We start from the raw sequence: 21,609 nt of genomic DNA on the forward strand, positions 1-21,609 counted from the left end.
TCAACTTCATTCAAAATAATAATCAAATAAATAACAATGTACATTTTTAGGACAACCTTCATCACTTTATTAATACTACAAATCACGTTTACAAAGCGAGTGATTTTACAACAAGAGTTTAAAGTTTTGTCTTTTGTCTTGCAGTATTTACGTTTAAGAAAAAAATAATATATTTATTTAACAGTATGTAGAAAGAAAAACCGTACAGATGAAATGAAAATTAAACAAATAGACACCATGTTTTCGACCATTCATTTCATATAAACATTAAAATATTTACATCGAAAGTACCTAGATATTATATACACATACATAGTGAATTGGAAGGAAATAAGTTAATGAGAACTGCCACCATTTTTAAGACAATAACATAGCATAAATTATTGTCTTAAAAATGGTAAAAAGCGAAATCCGCTGTCTGATTCAGCGTAGAGGTATGATTTGCTCAACCTGTGATATATTCCGCTTATATTTGTGTCCACTGTAAATTCTGAATAAAATAAAAATCGCAGAAAATATTGTTATCAAAAAAAATATACCTACGCCATTTGTCAATGGTCAGCGAACCATAAACAAAATTGAAATCGCACAGATAAATTCATCTAAAAGCACCATTATACACTACACTAGATTCATAGAATTATCAACAAGTTCTAACTATTCACAGATCTTTCAATCAACAAGTCCAGTTCATTTGTCGGTAATTTTGAACACTGTGTCTAGGTGATCCTTGTGGTAATCCAACTCGTCGGCCAACGCGTTGGCCAGCGTGTTGGGAGTTATTTCCATATCCAGATAATTTCTGAGTAGTTTCTGTAAAATAAAAAGATAGTGATTTTAGTTACTTGTGTTAGTTAATGATACATACATACGATCACGCCTCTACCCCGGAAGGATAGGCAGAAACTACATCTTTCCACGAACCCCACATTATGAATGATCGTTATTTAACTTGTGAATTTGTTTTCTTGCAATGTATGTGTAATGTGATGTCACCAAAAATATAAAGTGGCCTTCACACTTATCGAGACTGTTAGCTCTGTGTACCCCGTAGGTGATGACGTAGATAGTAGTAATAGTACATGTTTTGCTTGTACGAGATCATGACATAAGAACAGACTACATACATACATACTTGTACATGCGTCTGTCTTCCATTGGGATAGGCAGAGACTATGAATTACCCCTTGCTGCGATCCTTAGACCTCTCCCGCTTCCTCCACACTCATTACTCTTTTCAAGCATATTCGACAATTACCGGTACTCCTAACATCTTCCTTTTTTGAGACATTCTAAATTTGGTCCTTAAAATTTTTTTGACCCTGTCCCATTTTTATTCCTTTTGTTATAATGTCCTCAACCATTCCTTCTATAAAGCAGACTTAAACTGCGGTAACTAAAGGCATTGCTAAGTACATATACATATGGTCACGTCCATATCCCTTGCGGGGAAGACAGAGCCAATCGTCTTGAAAAGACTGAATGGCCACGTTCAGCTACTTGCCTTAATGATAGAATTGAAATTCAAATAGTGACAGGTTGCTAGCCCATCGCCTAAAAAAGAATCCCAAGTTTGTAAGCCTATCCCTTAGTCGCCTTTTACGACATCCATGGTAAAGAGCTGGAGTGGTCCTATTCTTTTTTTGTATCGGTGTCGGGAACTACCCGGCACACTACACGGTACTCCTAACATCTTCCTTTTTTGAGGCATTCGAAATTTGGCCATTTTTATTCCTTTTGTTATAAGTACTCTCTCTATAGAGAAGACTAAAACTGCGGTAATTAAGGGCATCGCTAATGTCACGTGTAAATGAAGTTGACGGCCTCTGTGGCTCAGCGGTAGTACGCTTGTCTGTGACACCGGAGGTCCCGGGTTCGAATCCCGGTCAAGGCATGATGAGAAAAGAACTTTTTCTGATTGTCCTGGGTCTTGGATGTTTATCTATATAAGTATTAATTATAAAATATAGTATCCTTGAGTTAGTATCTCGTAACACAAGTTTCGAACTTACTTCGAGGCTAATTCAATCAGTGTAATTTGTCTCATATATATAAGAAAAAAAAAATGAAGTTCAATGACCTGCGGCGGGACCGCGCCCCCGTGCCGCAGCAGCCCCGCCCGCAGCCCGTCCCCCGCGCCCCGCGACAGCGGCTCCCGCCGGAAGTGCGCGCTCCAGGCGCTCCAGGCGGCGGCGCGCGATATCAGATAAGAGTAGTACTTCGCGCCGTAGCCTATCAGGTGGCTGAAGCGGTGCTGCCACGCCTGGGGACAATTTTTTATTTATTTTAATAATTAATGTACATACATACATACTGTTGTCTATTAAACTAACCTTTTTTTATAATACGAAACGTCAAACGTAATGATGTCGTCAATGTAGTTTTCGTAAAGATTGAATCAGTCACAATACAGTTTTTGCACCTTTCCACAATTTGTTTGACTCAATATTCCTAGCAATCACCCAAGAAACCTCATCATCTTTCCATGTGGTCCTTCGAGCCGGATGCTTTTTATAAACATACATACATATGGTCACGTCTATATCAGACAGATGATTATATGTGAACGTATGAGAAGAACAGATACTATAAATATATTATAGATTAAATGTTTGACGGCCTCTGTGGCGCAGCGGTAATACGCTTGTCTGTGACACCGGAGGTCCCGGGTTCGAATCCCGGTCAGGGCATGATGAGAAAATAACTTTCTCTGATTGGTCTGGATCTTGGATGTTTATCTAAGTATTTATTATAAAATACAGCATCGTTGAGTTAGCATCTCGTAACACAAGTTTCGAACTTACTTCGAGGCTAAATCAATCTGTGGAATATGTCAAAAAAAAAAAAACTATAAATAAGAAGAAAAAACAAATACATTTGATACAATCGGATACGTACCGTGTTCTCAACGTACGGCAGGCCGTAGTACTGTTTCTGTACATCTTGCAGCACGGCCGTGGTCCGGCCGCCGCACGACGCGTCCGGCCCGTGGTAACGCTGGTCCAGCGCCGAGTAGAACACCTGGGAAGTACAACATAAATATATATATATATATATATATATAATTGTATATATATACCGTCCCGTATATATATATAATATATATATATATATAATATATATATATACGGGACAAATTACACCTCCTTTTTATACAGTCCATGAATTTCTCAATTTTAGATAAAAATTAAATTTATTCATAACTATTTTATTTTCTTGAAATCAAATATTGATAAGTATGAAGTATTTTTTTTTTATTTATTGGAACAAATTGACATTATATTTTCATCATTTTAATAAAAATTAATTAATTGACTTAGGTATAATTTTATAATAATTTGCATGCTATAATTCATGGCTTGTAAACCCTAGTCAAAAGCAAATAAATATTCTATTCTATTCACTGATTGAGTTAGCCTCGAAGTAAGATCGAGACTTGTGTTACGAGATACTAACTCAACGATACGATAATTACAATAAATACTTATATAGATGGCCTTGTATGTTTAATACAAGACCAAGGCCAATCAGAGAAAGTTCGTTTCTCATCATGCCCTGGCCGGGATCCGAACCCGGGACCTCCAGTGTCATAAACAAGCGCACTACCGCTGCGCCACAGAGCCCTCAAATCGTAAATAGATAGCATCAGTTAGTATTCAAACTATCATTCAAACTATATCTCGTTATAATTCTTTTTACATACATACATTAAACCACGCTTTTTTCCCAGAGTGGTAGGCAGAGTATAGGTATCTTTCCACAAATTATTTCTATGTGCAATAGAGAGAGAGAGAGAGAGAGAGAGAGAGACAAACAAACCGACCTGCAGCTGCATCTCGCTGGCCCCGAACAGGTACTTGGAGGCGCACAGCCGCTGGAGCATGTCCTCGGGCATGGGCGCGCGCGTCTGGAAGTGCCGCGCGAAGCGACGCACCACCTGCGCGGGCGCCGGGGACATTATCGTTTTTATTTACTTGCTAGTAAGTGACCCGGCCAACGTTGTTTTGCCATATAAATAATTTCTAAGTAATTTTTAGTAAAAAAAAGTTAAGTGTGGGTAACCCTTATCACTGAGTGTTATGAAAAATAGATGTTGGCTGATTCTCAGATGTACTCAATATGCTCACAATATTTCATGAGATAGGAACATTGTGACACGAGAATTTTATATAAAAGATTTATCTTTATACTTACTAAGCTAAGTTCAGTAGCTAGGATCACTACGTCTAGTTCCCATGGATGTCGTGAGCGACCAAGGGATTCTTTAATGAGTGATGGGCTAGCAACATGACACTATTTGAATCTATGAAATATATGTATTATAAAGAAAATTACCGAATGGCAAACAAGGAACGGACAAAACTATAAGCAATAACACTTAATATCTGTATATAATCTGTATCTAACTGTAACAGTGTAATAGAAAACTAAAGGAACACTAAAAAGAAAATCTGAAATAGGGATCTCTTTATAGGCAGTACAAAAAAAGGGCACTGTTAGGTAGCAATCTCTAATAAAGATCTCTCTCTAGGGACTCAAAAAAGGGGGTTCTCTCTAACAGACAGCAAACGCTAGACGACCCTGTACATGATTCGGCTCGTATATACATATAATCAGAAGACTATTAGAGTCACGGATGATATTAAGATACCCCTCAAAACTGGACCCACCTGAGGACTGCTAGCGAAGTACTCCATCAGCACACTGGGCACTTCAGCCAGGTCGGTGGGGCAGCGGGTGCCGGCCACGTGCTGGTGGCGCGCGCGGCCCAGCATGGAGTGCAGCGCGTGCCCCGCCTCGTGGAACAGGTTGTCCACCGCGCCGGGGGGCAGGAGCGCCGGGCCTGAACGGTGGCCTCCGCACAGGGACAGCATCACCACCACGATTGGGTTCTGGAAGGGAAGTTATGTCAAGTGCCGTGTGGTTCCCGGCAAAAAGAATAGGACTATTCCATCTATTTCCCATAGATGTCGGCATCTCCACCACGATTGGGTTCTGGAAGGGAAGTTATGGCAAGTGCCGTGTGGTTCCCGGCAAAAAGAATAGGACTGTTCCATCAATTTCCCATAGATGTCGGCATCACCACCACGATTGGATTCTGGAAGAGAAGTTGGGAATGTCAAGTGCCGTGTGGTTCCCGGCAAAAAGAATAGGACTACTCCATCAATTTCCCATAGATGTCAGCATCACCACCACGATGGGGTTCTGGAAGGGAAGTTAGGTCAAGTGCCGTGTGGTTAACGGCACCGATTAAAAAAAGAATAGGACTACTCCATTTATTTCCCACGGATGTCTTTAAAGGCGACTAAGGGATTTGATTTGATTTGAACTTGAGATTCTTATTTTTGGCGACGGGCTAGCAACCTGTCACTATTTGAATGTCAATTCTATTATTACGCCAAACCGCCGAACGTGGCCTTTCAGTCTTTTCAAAACTGTGGGCTCTGTCTAGCCCGCAAGGGATAAAGACGTGATGATATGTATGTATATGTATAGGTAAATTATGTCAAAACGATAGAACAATAACAATGTTGTTAACGTGCGGTTCCCAGCACTTTAGACACTCTCACTCCACATCTTACCCATGGATGCCGTAAAAGGTGACTGAGGGAAAACTTATAAACTAGGGATTCTTCTTGTAGCCGACGAACTAGCAACCTTTATTTGAATCTGAATTCTATCATTAAACCAAACAGCTGAACGTGGCCATTCAGTCTTTTCAAGACTGTTGGCTCTGACTACCCCGCAAAGGATATAGACGTGACCATATGTATGTATGTATGTATAGACAGAACAAACCTGATAAGTGCCATCAGGCAGCAGCTTCCCGCCCTGTATAGTGAAGTGGCAGTCCTGGTGGGGTTTGCCCGGCCTCTCGTACAGGTCGCAGTAGATGTGGCCGAGTAGACCTTCCGTCTCGTGTACCACGGCCAGCTTGTACACGTCCGGGGACCAGGATTCACCTGATAAGATAAAATAAAAAGATTTATACATATATACATGTAATACACGACGGCCTCTGTGGCGCAGCGGTAGTGCGCTTGTCTGTGACACCGGAGGTCCCGGGTTCGAATCCCGGCCAGGGCATGATGAGAAAAGAACTTTTTCTGATTGGCCTGGGTCTTGGATGTTTATTTATATAAGTATTTATTATTATTATAAAAATATAGAATCGTTGAGTTAGTTAAAAAAAAAACATGTACACATCCCTTGCGGGGTAGACAAAGCCAATAGTCTTAGAAAATTAAAGGCCATGTTCACCTGTATGGCTTAATGATGGAATTGAGATTCAAATAATGACCGGTTGCTAGCCTATCGCCTTAATGAAGAATCCCTAGTTTTTTAGCGGAACACATAATTATTGTGACATTAAATAATTGTAATTGTAATGCATATTTCTACATCATTATTTCATTCATTCATCACAATTAGAGTTACAGTAGACATTTAATTGGAGTCAAGCAAAATATATTTATTTTGTAAAAAATGTAAGTAAATAAATGCTTTATTGTTCACTATAGGAGGCAAGGGTGAACAACAGTTCATTTACTGAAACGCTTAGTAGTGCCTAAAATAAAAGCCTAAAATAAAAACAAAGCTAAAAAAAAAAAAAAAACAAATCATAATTCCATTTACCTGGCAACATTTCCTCAGACTTCAAAGTAATGCCGTACAGCTCTTGGCACAGCATATTCAACCCTTCCATGCAGCCGCCGAGCGAGAAATAAGGGCTGAAATCCGAGTTCGCCACATTCAGTAACTGGGTCTTCGCTTTATGAGTAAAGTACGGTGTGTCCCAGCACATTAGTTTGTCCATATAGGGAGTTTCCTTCTTCTTCATGGCCAGCATGGCGTCGAAGTCGACACGGGCGCGGTCGTGCAATTTATCAGATAGTAAGTCGAGGAATTGGCGGACGTTGGAAGCCGTTTCCATTGTACTTGCGTTTATCGCTCTGAAAAATTACAGAATTTGTGATAATTCTGTACTGTATAATAGAAAATAGCTATGTTTTTGAAAAATGAATGATTTGATTGATTTAATAATTAATAAATTATATACGTTTATTTTCCTCTTTACGAAGGTGAGCCTTAGGATTATTTTAAAACTGGGTTTTATACATTTTATTTAATTGCTTGGTATCAACAATTATTTGAATGATATAGAATAATAATACGTTAAGAAGTGCTCTGAGCTTATCCACTTCAGTTAAAATGTATACACATTGTGTCAAAACATTTTAACACTAAGTTAAATCAGCAGGCAGTTCGTATATGTTCTAGTGTATAAAGAAGTCAAAAAATACTTATAAATGGAGAATTTATTTAGATAATGGGTTAGCAAACAACATGTATGTGTTGTGTGCCGTGTGGATCCCGGCGCCAATAAAAAAAGAATAGGACCACTCCATCTTGTTCCCATGGATGTCGTAAAAGGCGACTGAGAGAAAGGCTTATAAACTTGGGATTCTTCTTTTAGGCAATAGGCTAGCAACCTGTCACTATTTAAATCGCAATTCTATTATTAAGACGGGCAGCTGAACATGGCCTATCAGTCGCTACCCTACTACCCCGCAAGAGATATGGACGTGATTATATGTATGTGATGTTTGTTTTAATTCTATATTTAGGGTTTAGAATTGAGAGACATTGATTTAAAAAGTAAATACATAACCACAAACATACCTATCGGCATAGCACTGGAAACCGCAGATGGAAGCCATCTCATGCCTCGCATCCAGAGTGGTGGTTAAAAGCTCGTCTTGTCTCTGGTCCGGAGCTAAATATAGTCTGTAGGCCGCCTCTCTAGCGGCCGCCTCGCCGCATTCAGCGTACACGCCGCTCACGATTATATCATCACCTTCTGTGCTGAAACTGGAAGAGGGATACAATTGAATTTTTTATATCTAATATAGTATTTAAACGAGCAATTCTTGTATATTTATAATCAGGATCTCGGAAATGGCTCCAACGATTTTCATGAAAGTTACAGATTAGGGGTTTTTCGGCTCAAGGAATCGATTTATCATGGTCCTAGGTTCGAGAAAAGCTCGGTTCCCAAGATATATTAACATTTTAAAAACGCGTTTTAAGAAACTATATCAGCGCCATCTCTGGTAGACTCTTTACTTATACCAGTAATACTTACGTTGTAAGCACCAACAGTAATAAAAGTGAATTAAATAGTCTGTCCAGTCTATACTAAGAAAATCATTAATCAAATCCCCTCTGCTTCCACTTTCAGTCTTCTTCACCTTAGCGTTAATCCTTAAGCGAAAAAAAGATAACCAAAGTGGAACTTGGACCCTAATCCTGGATAAAGTCAGATTTTTACACTTAGCGACTACCTACCGTCTGACCTCCATAACCTTTTCACATTTTTTAAGACAATCGAAATTCGATCGACGAGGCCGGCCCTGTCCCACTTTTAGAGTATATATATGTATGAAAAAGCAACAATAAATGTATGCGACTATTCAAATAAACACCTTTTTATTTTACGACACATAGGAAAGACGATAAATTGGCTTGCTGTGACACCAGAGGTCCTGGGTTCGAATCCTGACCAGGGCATGATGAGAAAAGAACTTTTTCTGATTGCCCTGGGTCTTGTATGTTTATCTATATAAGTATTTATTATAAAATATAGTATCGTTGAGTTAGTATCTCGTAACACAAGTCTCGAACTTACTTCGAGGCTAACTCAATCTGTGTAATTTATCCAGTACATATATATATATTTATTTATTTAATCTGAACTTTTCTATTATCATTGCTGGGAACTAACAACAGCACCAATGATTCGACCTACAGTAAACCAAGATCAAAAACCAATATGGCCGAATTACCAAAAGGTTACTTACAACTGCCTAACGTTGGCGGGAACTGCGGCCCTCGGTACCCTCCTGGGCTTGGCCGCGCCCGCCATGAACCTCTGTCCCGTCTGCAAGATGACGTCATTCAGCGTCACCACACGTCTCCTCTTCCCGTCCTCAAGCTGAATGCCGCTTTGTTCGAAATCAAACAGGAACAATTCTGCTAAATGCCGATCACCACAGGTACCTTGCTTCACTGTAGGCATAAATTATTTTTTCAATACAAATAAGCTTATACAAACGGGATATGGATTATTTGACATGTACTATTATTGTTCATATTTACAAACATTGAACATTTTTGTAATTTTTAATACATATACTTACATACATATAATCACGTTTATATCCCTTGCGGGATAGACATCCAGCAGTCTTAAAAGACTGGTTTTTTTTTGAGATTTCTGAGAATTGAGTTTGAATTGATAGAGAATTGAGATTCAAATAGTGACAGGTCGCTAGTCCATCGTTATATCCTACAAGATATAAATAAATGAATAAAGGATGTTCGCTATAAAGAAAACTGAAATCCGAGGATGCCAAAAACTGTACAAAGTGGAGAGAGAAAAGTCGGAAGACAAAACCCTGGTCCCTAAAACACTTCTGTGGTGGATGCAACCAGAAACATACAGAGATAAAAGAATATAACATAAATATGTAATGTCACGCTGTGACCCATGTCTGTGAATAATAATTTAGTTCAAATGAAAAATCAACTAGATTTTGACAATCACCTGAATCTCTCAAAGCTTCATATAGACGTTTATCAGTATTCAACTTCTCGACCACACCGCTGACGCTAATACACGCATCCTCTGCAGCATTCGCAAAGTGCGATTGGGGGTGGGCTATTCTCACAAACTCTGCTAGATCGGCTACTTTGCACAGTGTGTCGGAGAGTTCGTCGAAAATCTCAACCATAGGCCTGGTGGGGTTAGTAGTAGCCTCTTCTATCAAGCGGTCAGTGGCAGCAATGGCCTGCTCTTTGAGAGTATAAAAACCTTCGAAACTAGTGAGCTCTGGTTTGTTGAAGAGACCCTTGAAATAACAATTAAATAAAGATAAAATAAAAACACAAATCTGAATTAAAATTATATATAATATTTTATTGATTCAATATATTTTCATGTTTAGTGCCCTGTAAATGGAAAAAAAGTCAAAGTAGATAAAGCTTTAAAGAATTGCAATTGAAAGTTGGTATATTGAACCTACTTTTTAACCCCCGACAGAAAATAAGGGGTGTTGTAAATTTTGTGTCTGTCTGTAGTTTCAAGTAATAATAGTAGTCTGTATGTATTAAATAATAATGTTTAAGAAATAGGGATGAGGGTCTCCCTTGCACATCCAAACCTAAAAAATTACAAATACTTTATCTTACCTAATTAAGCAATTTACTTTTAACTTTAACACAAAAAATACTTATAAGTTAAAGACTTATAAATAGGTAGGCATATGATATTTTAAAGGGAAGTTCAACTTGTGTCAGGGTTTTATTAAAAATTTAAATTTAAATATAGTATAGGTTTCACTTCAGATGGAGCCAGTTAAAATTATACTTACTGTTCTTTCTCTCAAATTATCAAATATTGGTCTTGTGCTGGGTCTTGTATTAAAGGCAGTGGCCAATGGAGACCATGTGCTGACATTTCGGCCTAACTTCCGCCGAGTGGAAGGTGTCAGCATCCAGAGCGACTTTGGTAGCTTCATGTTGACAACACCTATGAAAATCAATGTTGATAAAGTTTTTTTAAAATCCTACCTACCTAAAGTAACAGTAAATTATCATGTTTTATTTTTGTTTTGATAACTAGTCAACCTAATGTGAGTATGGACTTTCACAGAAGCAACTATACATAAGGAGTATGAATTAATAGGAATATCAAAGTGATGAACTAAATGAACTTGATCAAATTGGGCATGTTCTGGCAAAATTTTAGGTCAAGAGTACTACAAACCGACGAGCTTGTATTTAAAAATTATGAATGTGGATGAAGCGAAAAAAGTATGCAGAAATAGTAGGAAGTCCTACTCTTCAGGGTAACGGGATTTAATGATGATGATGATGATGAATAGTCACCCCAAATACCTGGTAATTAAATGTCAATCCCGAAGATAGACTTTTACATTCTAGGGAAAATGAAGACAATAAATATAGGTACCTTATAACTGCTTTTCTTTTTCGAATGTTGAACAATATAGTAAGTACACGAAAGTAAATATTTTACGAAAGAAGGATTAATTCAAATGGAAAGATCCCATTCCCGATTTGTTTGCAACTTTGACACTGACTTGACTAAACATGATTTTGTCATGTCCGTCAATGTCAAATAGTCGGAAGTTGTCATTATTGTACTATATAGCTTTTACCCGCAGATTCGCCCGCGCGAATTTAGCACCACTTACAAAAGACTACAGGTTTTTCTCAAACCCCACGGAAAGTTTAGTTTTTACCATGATGAAAACTACTTTATGTCCTTTTCCAGGCTCCTAATTATATAAACGCCAATTTCAAGAATATTTATTCCGTACTTTAGCATTTATAACATTATTAATTCTTTAGAAATTTTATATTAAAGTCTATACGTGTAAAGTGTACGATTTTTAACAAAGGTTTATTTTTTCTATGGTATTTTTATCGTGGCTGGCAGGGTCAAGCAAAAAATAAAAAAAGATATATATTTACGTCAATGCCAAACTGAAACTGCTGTCTGTCATTGTCAATTTCAAGTCGAAAAATTCGAAGCATTCCGCAGTATTATTTGCAGCTGCAACTAAATACCTACCTACCTATCCAAACCAATAAATCCATGCAAACAACGCAATCTTGTTTTTGCAATTATAAAAAATGCAGACTATGTTAATGTGAAATTGATGAAATGTTAATTTATTAAATAACAATATATTAGAAATAATGTTTCTATAGATTTCTATTTAATAGAACAAAGATTACAATGGTAAGTTTATTTGTTTGGTAATATCTTTGTGTTATAGAAAAGGAACGAAAATAATTTGTTTAAATTTTAGTCAACCCCGCCGCCTCAGTCTCGTCGATCTGGCGGCGATAGTAAAAAACCTTCCCCACCGCCTTCGACTATTGTTACAAGAAATGGAGCCCGGAAGGCCAAGATTCAAACTCGTGCCATGTCTGCTGGTGCTAAGGTAACGATAGCTCATGGTTTGGAAACCAAAAACATGACAACTTTGGTTGATCCAATATATGTACATAGAAGGTACTGACACTATAGCCACATTAAAATTAGAAAATACTACTAACAAATAAATTAGCATCTGCCAATTTTTTTTTTCATTATTTTAAACATCAAAATAAAAGCTAATGAAATAGAATTAAATATAAGATTTCTATTAAGATAGTTGTCTCACTTCAACTCGAAAATTGGCTTTATATTTTTTTTATATTTAAAACTGAACATTTCACCTATTTCCCAAGGGTAAGGCATAGATTAAAGCTTTCCACTGGCATAAATCCCTGTTTAGGTACCTACTTTCTTCATATGCGTGTAATAAGTAAAATATTTTGGCTGTGTGGTTCCCGGAACTTTTGAATAGGACCACTCCACCTCTTTCCCATGGATTTAGTGAAAGGCGACTACAGAAAAGGTTCAAACTTAAAACTCTTCTTGTAGAAGTTCCACTGGCAACCTGTCACTATATAAATCTCAATTCCATCTTAAGGCATACAGTTGAATGTGGCCTTTGAGTTTTTTCAACACTGTTGGCTCGTGTCTTCAAAGACATTATTATATGTTTCTAAATAAAAGCTTTTTATCAACCTCATCTATAGACTATGCATAAATTATACAGATATTAAACACGCACGTAACATACCTGTAGTGATACCCTTACCCTCCGGCTTATCGTATCTCAGACACATTCTCTCTGTACATTCCATCATGAACTGTTGTCCAAATTCTATCATAGTGGCATGTACCTTTATGTACATACATACATATAATCACGTCTATATCCCTTGTGGGGTAGACAGAGCCAACTGTCTTGAAAAGACAGACACAGGCCACATTGAGCTATTTGGCTTAATGATAGAATTGAGATTCAAATAGTGACAGGTTGCTAGCCCGTCATCTAATAGAAGAATCTTAAGTTTTTAATCCTATCCCTTAGTCGCCTTTTACATCATCCATGGGAACGAGATAGAGTGCTCCTATTCTTTTTTTTATTGGTGGCAGGAACCACACGGTACACCTTTAATACCTGTATTATTTGTAAATAGTACAATTAACAGCTTTTGATGTCAATCCCAGTTACATCATCTTTCTGGAATGAGGCCTATGGGATTCATTTTGACCATGAATTCCATTCATGTAATATTAATATCAAGTTTTGTGACCAAATAATTGACCCTAAATAGTAACAAAACTCTTAATTACCTTATCCACCACAAATGTTATGGTATCCACATTTTAACACAAACAACACTAACACCAATTATACTTCAAGAAAAATTAATACATTTCCTAGATTGCATCAAATGATAAACATGAAATAAATAATATTCTAATTACAAGTAAATCAATTTAAAATGGTACTGGACTGGACCAAAATCTCAGCTGTTACTTATGAATATTGATCCTAATTGAGGATAGTTTAGTTATAATTTATTTTTTTAGTTCATTAGCTAACCATTTGAAAATATTTAATTAGTTTAAATCACTCAGCGGATGAATTCTTTCAGCAATCTTATTCTCTTATTTAATGTAAGAAGGTAATTTGAATGATGTTTACATTGTCAATAAGTAAACTCATTTGTTTATTTAAACTGAAGTATCTTATCTTGGTCACAATTACATAATAATAAAATAATCTTATCAACCTTCTGCACTTGGCTCATTTTATGTTATAATTTTCACAAGATAGCTCTGTTATTTAGTGATTATTTAAGTATGTAATTTATTTATTTTTTACTTTTTAGCCATCTGCTTTAGTGCTGGCAGCTAAGAAAAAAGCTTTACAAAAGAAAAAACAGACAGTGGATACTTTTTTAAGGGATCACTATCAAATTGTAAGTATAATTTCAAATAGTTTATAACAATAAAGTTTTGTACTTCTATTTTTAGCAACACTTATCACACAACAATTCTGAGAAAAGTTTATTGAAATATTCTCTAGAAGTATTTGTGCCATATGGGAAACTACTATTTAAACTTCATTAAAAGTAAGTGCATAATATTCTCTACCTTTCAACTTTAAAAAAATGCAAACAAAATATTGATTACACTTGAGGCTGGCATTCTGTGGTCTGTGCTTTGATTGAACTAAGATGTGTTAATGTCCGGTTTGTACTTTTTTTAACTGGCCATTTAAATATGGTTCAAATCACAGAAGAAGAATATATTTTCATAATTTCTTTCAGTGAGCCTCCTTTTTTTTCAATTCTGCTTGATGTCAATGGCTCTTGGTTTTCCCAAACGCTAACGTGACATGTGACAATGATGGACATAATGGAATTTATTAAACACTATTTAATCGTAAGCTTATAAGCTATCAGTATAACATTTTATGATTGTAGATTAATAGATAACACATATGATATGGCTTTGTCTCACAATACACCACAAAATGATACAATAATAAGTGAATGAAATAAATCATTAGCGGGATTAGCGAGGCACGCGCGACGGTATTTTTATCGCGCGATAAACTATCGCTGATCCTTTTCACGTCATAATTAATGCGAGGCAGTGATATTTTATCGCGCGATTAAAAACGTCGGCGCACGTGCCATACTGGTCTGTTATATTGTCTGCTTTTCTTAAGGACAAGCTGTGTCACTTACAACTTATCTAGAATATTATATGTATTCAAATCATTCCATTAGCTGTGCCCGCGACTTCGTTCGCGTGGAATGAATAAATAATTTTCCCCGTTTTTCACATTTTCCATTATTTCTTCGCTCCTAATAGTTGCAGCGTGATGTTCTAAAAGTCCAAAAGCCTTCCTCGATAAATGGTCTATTCAACGCAAAAAGAATTTTTCAATTCGTACCAGTAGTTCCTGAGATTAGCGTGTTCAAACAAACTCTTCAGCTTTATAATATTAATATAGATTATAATATTAGTATAGATTACCCAAAACCAGATACATAATTGCATTAATTTTCGTTCAATAACAATGCCCGGTATCAAAATCATTATCACCCTATATGTAGCACATATTTCGTCTATCCCACAAATTTCATTGAGTTGTCTCATGGTGGGACAATTGGGCGATTTTGCCCCAGAGTTCCATGGGACGTGGGACATTAACAAAAACAGATCAGTTCAGCAGGGCAGATCCCAAAAAGGGCTTATGACTACGATTCAGGAGTAATGCTTACTTTTATAAATTTAAACGTTTGCCTGTGTGTCTTTCACGTCAAATCTACTGAATCTAACTTCATGAAATTTTGCATACATATAGCGTGGTGCACTAAGGTATAAATAGGGTACTTTTCACGCATGCGGAGCCGCGGGCAAAAACTTGATTCGGACAAAAGAAAAATGTTCATCGAATGTATTTGTTTGTATGGTTTGATTGTCGCCTCTACTACACCCACGCCATAATGTGTCCATATTTTATGTCAACATTGTTTGTGTGTGGGTGACGTCCATTCATATCGTAAGCCGTATTTGGCTTTGGGAGATATATTTCGTAATTCAATCCTTGAGACTCATAATTTATAGAATATTATGGTCATTGATAGAATGGAATGTTGTTTTATTTCGAGCAAAATAAAATATTTTTTGCCGAAGAGATTATACTTTTTTCAATCTCAATATATTATTCATCCATCTCGTTCCCATGGATATCGTAAAAGGCGACTAAAGGATATGCTTATAAACTTAAGATTCCTTTTGTTGGCGATGGGCTAGCAACCTGTCACTATTTGAATCTCAATTCTATCATTAAGCCAAATAGCTGAACGTGGCCGATTTCAAGACTATTGACTCTGTCTACCCTACAAGGGATTGTAAGCCTATCCCTTATTCGCCTAATACGACATCCATGTGAAAGAAATGGAGCGGTCCTATTCTTTTTTTGTACTGGTGCCGGGAACTACACGGCACAAAAAAAATAATTAATAGATAGTTATCATTGTATCAACAGGCCATGGAATCAAAACACAAAGTGAAAGGTCCAACCGGCTTCGTGACGGAGCCCCGTATGGCTGAACACCGGTGCTTGTGGGACGGCAACTATCCCGAGTGTCCGGAGCGACTCATCAGCATCATTGAAAGGTGAGGCGTGTCAATAGACTGGCTGGTCTTGTTTTTAACCGCCTTCAAAAATATACATACATTCATACATAAAATCACGCCTCTTTCCCGGAGGGGTAGGCAGAGACTACCTCTTTCCACTTGCCACGCTCTCTGCATATTTCCTTCGCTTCATCCACATTCATAACTCTCTTCATGCAAGCTCGACGGTACGGTTTCGGGTACTTTTGACCTGACCCTTTACCAGGTCCATTTCAAAAATATGTGTGTGCAATAGTGCCATGTGGTTTGCGGCACCATTAGAAGAGGAAGAATAGGACCACTACATCTTTTTACAATGGATGTCGTGAAAGGCGACTAAGGGATAGGCTTATAAACTTGGGGATTCTTCTTTTAGGCGATGGGCTAGCATCCTGTCACTTTATATGAATCATTATTAAGGCAAAAAGCAAAACGTGGCCTATCAGTCTTTATAAGACTGTTGGCTCTGTCTACCCCGCAAGGTAGGTATATGGACGTGATTATAGGTATGTATTTAAAAAATATATATACTCTACGCATTTTGATGAAATTTGATACACGGGTAGAATTCTCCTGATGGCTTTAGTCTCGGTGGTATCCTCACCTTTCTGGAGAGGAGCCCGTGGTATGCCTTTGACCATGGCTCCTGGATTGGGTGAGTCAGGTTTTTACACAAAGCGACTCCCATCTGACCTCCGCAACCTTTGCAGGTGAGCCTAACCCGTATTGGATCCATGGTTACACATACAGTTGACTGAATGTACAGGTTTCCTCACGATGTTTTCCCTTACCTTAAGATCATCGGTTAGTATTGAGCTAATATACATAACTTTGAAAAGAGTCATTGGTACACAGGCGAGGCGGGATTTGAACCTGTAACTTTTTGCGCATCACGCATTTCAACCGGGCACCTTACTAATTCGACCACCGACGCTCTGAATAGTAGAACCTACTTTTTATCCCGAAATTCGCACAGGAGTTAATGCTCACTTGATTAGCTTATAAAAACTATTTCATGTGCCGTGTGGTTCCCGGCACCAGTACAAAAAAGGATAGGACCTCTCCATCTCTTTCCTATGGACGTCGTAAAAGGCGACTAAGGGATAGGCTTACAAACTTGGGATTCTTTTTTTTAGGCGATGGGCTAGCAACCTGTCACTATTTGAATCTCGATTTTATCATTAAACCAAATAGCTGAGCGTGGCCTATCAGTCTTTTCAAGACTGTTGGCTCTGTCTACCCCACAAGGGATATAGACGTGACCAATATGTATGTATGTACTACTTCATAATACAGATGCCGAGAACTGAATCTCATCGAGCAATGTCAGGAGTTTGCGCCGCGGGCGGCGACCAAAGAGGAACTGTTGACGCTACACGACCATTCAGTTTACGAGATGCTGGAGAAGACGCACAATAACCATGATGAGGAATACCTTGAGAGGATCTCGGCGAAGTATGATGCTGTTTATATACACCCGGTGAGTTTGTTGTATTTTTGTAGGAGAGTTTACAACTGATTTAGCGTTTAGCCGCAGCGAATATAGTACCATTTTCATGCGCGAAGTTAGGGCCACCTACTCGCGCGAATTAAGCGCGTTTTGCAGGTGACAATAAATAAACGTTTTGGCAAATCAATATGGACCATAGTATAGTACGAAAAATTTCAAGAAGATATTATATATTCAGTTGAGAACGCGTGAAGTGACAAAAACAAACAAATAAACTTATTTTTGCATGTATAATATTACTACGTAAGAATTTCCTAAACGCATTTTTGCTTTATGATATAAAGTTTTCTATAATTATAGTAGCTGTCCCGGAAAACTTTCTTTTGGCATATAAATAATTTTTAAGTAATTTCTACATACATACATATGATCACGTCTTTATCCCTTACGGGGTAGACAGAGCCAACAGTCTTGAAAAGACTGATAAACCACGTTCAGCTGTTTGGCTTAATGATAGAATTGAGATTCAAATAGTGACGGGTTGCTAGCCCATCGCCTAAAAGAAGAATCCCAAGTTTATAAGCTTATCACTTAGTCGCCTTTTACGACATCCATGGGAACGAGATGGAGTGGTCCTATTCTTTTTTGTATTGGTGCCGGGAACCACACGGCACTAAAGTAATTTCTAGTTAAAAAATATGTTAAGGTAGACCACCCTTATCACTAAGGGTGTCTAGGGTATGAAAAATAGATGTTGCCCGATTCTCAGATTTACTCAATATGCTCACAAAATTTCATGAAAATCGGTCGAGCCGTTCCGTAGGCGTACGGGAACGAACATTATGATACGTGAATAGAATAGATCTATTTTCAAAATAGGAAACAAAGTATCACTAATTGACGTCACATCACTTAAATCTAGTTATAACTACTACCGCTTCCAAAGCGCATGTGTAGAAGAAGCGACGGAACAAACTACACTGCAGCATTTTCATCTGACGTCATTATACAATTGAGAGAATTTTACATAATAAGATTTTCTTTTCAGAGCACGCACGAGTTAGCATTGATCGCGGCCGGTTCTACCATAGACATGGTAGACCGCATTGTCTCTGGTCAAGTTCAGAACGGCGCCGCGTTTGTGCGGCCCCCGGGACACCACGCCATGGCGGCCGAGCCGTGCGGCTACTGCTTCTATAATAACGTCGCTTTGGCGGCGAAACACGCTTTGGATAAACATGGCTTGAAGAGGTAGTTATATAATGACATACATACATATGGTCACGTCTATATCCCTTGCGGGGTAGACAGAGCCAACAGTCTTGAAAAGACTGAATGACCACGTTCAGCTATTTGGCTTAATGATAGAATTGAGATTCAAATAGTGACAGGTTGCTAGCCCATCGCCTATAAAAGAATCTCAAGTTTGTAAGCCTATCCCTTAGTCGCCTATTACGACATCCATGGGAAAGAGATGGAGTGGTCCTATTCTTTTTTGTATTGGTGTCGGGAACCACACGGCACAGTTATATTATGAATGAAGAAAATTAAGTTGTTACCTTTTCACCGTGCGGGGTAGATGGAACAAGTACTTATATAGGACTATCCCTTAGTCGCCTTTTACGACACCACGCCATGGAAGCCGAGCCGTGCGGCTACTGCTTCTATAATAACGTCGCTTTGGCGGCGAAACACGCTTTGGATAAACGTGGCTTAAAGAGGTAGTTATATTATGAATGAAGAAAATTAAGTTGTTACCTTTTCACCGTGCGGGGTAGATGGAGCAAGTATAAAGGACTATTCCTTAGTCGCCTTTTACGACATCCATGAGAAAGAAATGATTCCCGGCACCAATAAAAAAATAGAATAAGACCACTTTCTTTCTAATGGATGTCGTAAAAGGCGACTAAGGAATAGTTTTGTAAACTTGGGATTCTTCTTTAGGCAATGGGCTAGCAACCTGTCACTATTTGAATCAATCAATTACGCCTTACAGCTGGGAACACGTCATTGATCGTGCTGTGTGGTTCCGTATAATGATGTAGTCTCAGCCTTATTATATGTATGTATGTTTGTGACTCTGCTTTATTTGTTTAACAATGGCCATTTGTTTCAGGATACTCATAGTGGACTGGGACGTTCATCACGGGCAGGCGACGCAACAGATGTTTTATGATGACCCGAGGTAAATAACTATATCCTGCCTCTTTCCCGTAGGTGTAGGCAGAGACCACATTTTTCCATACATACATAAAGTCACGCCTCTTTTCCGTAGGGATTGGCAGAGTACACATCTTTCCACTTGCCAAGATATATATTCTTTCTTCCAATATAGCGTGTACCCGATTTTATTCACAGCTTTTGGCTATAAACCTCTCAAGTCCGCTAATAATAAAATAATCGTCTAGGAATTAAAAAGTCGTCGTCCATTAAAAAAATGGTTATGCTTTTGCAAAAATCTTTACGTGAATCGAAAGCACGACATTCACCACTACACGGTAGGGGTGGCAAATTAAAAGTTTCTAAGGAACATCTCGTTACATTTTTTTCGTAACTGCTTAGTAGTTGGAATAAATAAATAAATAGATATATACGGGACAAATAACACAGATTGAGTTAGACTCGAAGTAAGTTCGAGACTTGTTGTCACGAGATACTAACTCAACGATACTATATTTTATAATAAATACTTAAGTATATAGATAAACATCCAAAACCCAGGCCAATCAGAAAAAGTTCTTTCCTCATCATGTCCTGGCCGAGATTCGAACCCGGGACCTCCGGTGTTACAGACAAGCGCACTACCGCTACGCCTTAGAGGCTGTCAAACGAAATGTCAAGACGAAATCAATTTTCCGATATTATTTATCAACAGAGTGGTATACTTCTCCATACATCGCTACGAACACGGTTCCTTCTGGCCGAACCTGCGCCAATCTAACTACAACTACATCGGCGCCGGCGCAGGGCGGGGGTACAACTTCAACGTTCCCCTCAACAAGACAGGAATGACGGACCGGGACTATCTCGCCATTTGGCACCAGCTGCTGTTACCCATGGCTTTTGAGGTGAATCTCGTACATACATACATATGGTCACGTCTATATCCCTTGCGGGGTAGACAGAGCCAACAGTCTTGAAAAGACTGAATGGCCACGTTCAGCTGTTTGGCTTAATGATAGAATTGAGATTCAAATAGTGACAGGTTGCTAGCCCATCGCCTAAAGAATCCCAAGTTTGTAAGCCTATCCCTTAGTCGCCTTTTACGACATCCATGGGAAAGAGATGGAGTGGTCCTATTCTTTTTTTCATTGGTGCCGGGAACCATACGGCATTCTGAGGTGAATCTCTTTGGAAACAAAAGCTTTTAAAATGGTATGTTTCATACTTAAACAATTCATAAGTGCAATAGTCATCATCTGTAGTTCTAGTAGTAACTTTCATGTCTTTAAAAGTTATTTCATGCTATTAATGATAGCTAAGCTAGTGCACTTTGACCAAGTTTTTTTCAATCAAAAAAGAGGTTCTTAATTCATCCGAATCTCTTTAACTGCCTTGGCACCCATGGCTTTTGAGGTAAGTCTTCATGGAATCAAAAGTGCAATAGTTATCATCAGTAGGTCGTAGTAACTTTCATGTCTATAACATTTTCGAAATTATTCTTATAGATACAGGCGCAACTGTTTATGTGCTAAAAATACCTATAAACGAAAACACTAAAAAAACTGTGAATAAAAAATTATTTCATGCTATTAATGAAAGCTTAGTTAATGCACTTTGATCAAATTTTCTTCAATTAAAAACATACATACATAAAATCACGCCCCTTTCCCGGAGGGGTAGGCAGAGACTACCTCTTTCCACTTGTCACGATCTAAAAGAGGTTCTTAATTCATCCGAATCTCTTTAACTGAAGTTACTGCCCACCTGCGACAATCTTAACTACAACTAAGTACGTCGGCATATTTCAACGTTCCCCTTTAAAAGACTGGAATGATGAACCGGGACTATCCCGCCATTTGGAACCAGCTGC

The 21,609-nt window shown here is 38.1% G+C and overlaps 2 protein-coding genes across 8 annotated transcripts in view; one reads left to right on the forward strand and one right to left on the reverse strand.

Moving 5' to 3' along the window:
• LOC106129808 (mitochondrial intermediate peptidase) lies at positions 1-13,650 on the reverse strand. Of its 2 annotated transcripts, none has more exons than XM_060949392.1 (12): positions 13,280-13,650; positions 10,434-10,591; positions 9,608-9,911; positions 8,862-9,069; positions 7,684-7,872; positions 6,637-6,953; positions 5,800-5,963; positions 4,671-4,892; positions 3,824-3,937; positions 2,899-3,021; positions 2,081-2,263; positions 1-813 (listed from the first exon to the last, which is right to left on the reverse strand). In XM_060949392.1, exons 2-12 carry the CDS (start codon positions 10,578-10,580, stop codon positions 691-693), a joined length of 2,094 nt encoding a protein of 697 aa, XP_060805375.1. In that variant the 5' UTR covers positions 10,581-10,591; positions 13,280-13,650; the 3' UTR covers positions 1-690. The 2 variants fall into 2 exon arrangements, with proteins under 2 accessions (XP_060805375.1, XP_060805373.1); XM_060949390.1 differs by lacking the exon at positions 13,280-13,650 and adding an exon at positions 11,033-11,408.
• Positions 11,636-21,609, forward strand: part of LOC106129807 (histone deacetylase 6) — a 23,087-nt gene continuing 13,113 nt past the window's right edge. For 2 of the 6 annotated variants that reach the window (XM_013328480.2, XM_013328479.2), the window contains exons 1-8: positions 11,636-11,827; positions 11,898-12,032; positions 13,822-13,911; positions 15,996-16,126; positions 17,423-17,606; positions 18,625-18,827; positions 19,693-19,761; positions 20,452-20,644. In XM_013328480.2, the coding sequence (XP_013183934.1) occupies positions 11,825-11,827; positions 11,898-12,032; positions 13,822-13,911; positions 15,996-16,126; positions 17,423-17,606; positions 18,625-18,827; positions 19,693-19,761; positions 20,452-20,644 (1,008 nt within the window). In that variant the 5' untranslated portion in view covers positions 11,636-11,824. Of the gene's footprint in view, positions 11,828-11,897; positions 12,033-13,763; positions 13,791-13,821; positions 13,912-13,966; positions 14,065-14,161; positions 14,378-15,995; positions 16,127-17,422; positions 17,607-18,624; positions 18,828-19,206; positions 19,298-19,692; positions 19,762-20,451; positions 20,645-21,609 lie in introns of those variants that run through there. The other 4 variants (XM_013328483.2, XM_013328485.2, XM_060949359.1 and 1 more) reach the window with 4 other exon arrangements.

Source organism: Amyelois transitella, chromosome 3 (assembly GCF_032362555.1).
Source record: "Amyelois transitella isolate CPQ chromosome 3, ilAmyTran1.1, whole genome shotgun sequence".
In the NCBI taxonomy this organism is placed as follows: Eukaryota; Metazoa; Arthropoda; class Insecta; order Lepidoptera; family Pyralidae; genus Amyelois; species Amyelois transitella.

What these genes read in the sequence shown, in the direction of transcription:
- LOC106129808 (XM_060949392.1), bottom strand. Translation starts at nt 10,580, where the DNA reads ATGAAGCTACCAAAGTCGCTCTGGATGCTGACACCTTCCACTCGGCGG. An exon ending in TGAAGCTTTGAGAGATTCAG is followed by an intron (nt 9,070 to 9,607) that starts GTGATTGTCAAA and finishes TTATGCCTACAG; the next exon opens with TGAAGCAAGGTACCTGTGGT. An exon ending in GGGGCGCGGTCCCGCCGCAG is followed by an intron (nt 814 to 2,080) that starts GTCATTGAACTT and finishes TTTATTTTACAG; the next exon opens with AAACTACTCAGAAATTATCT.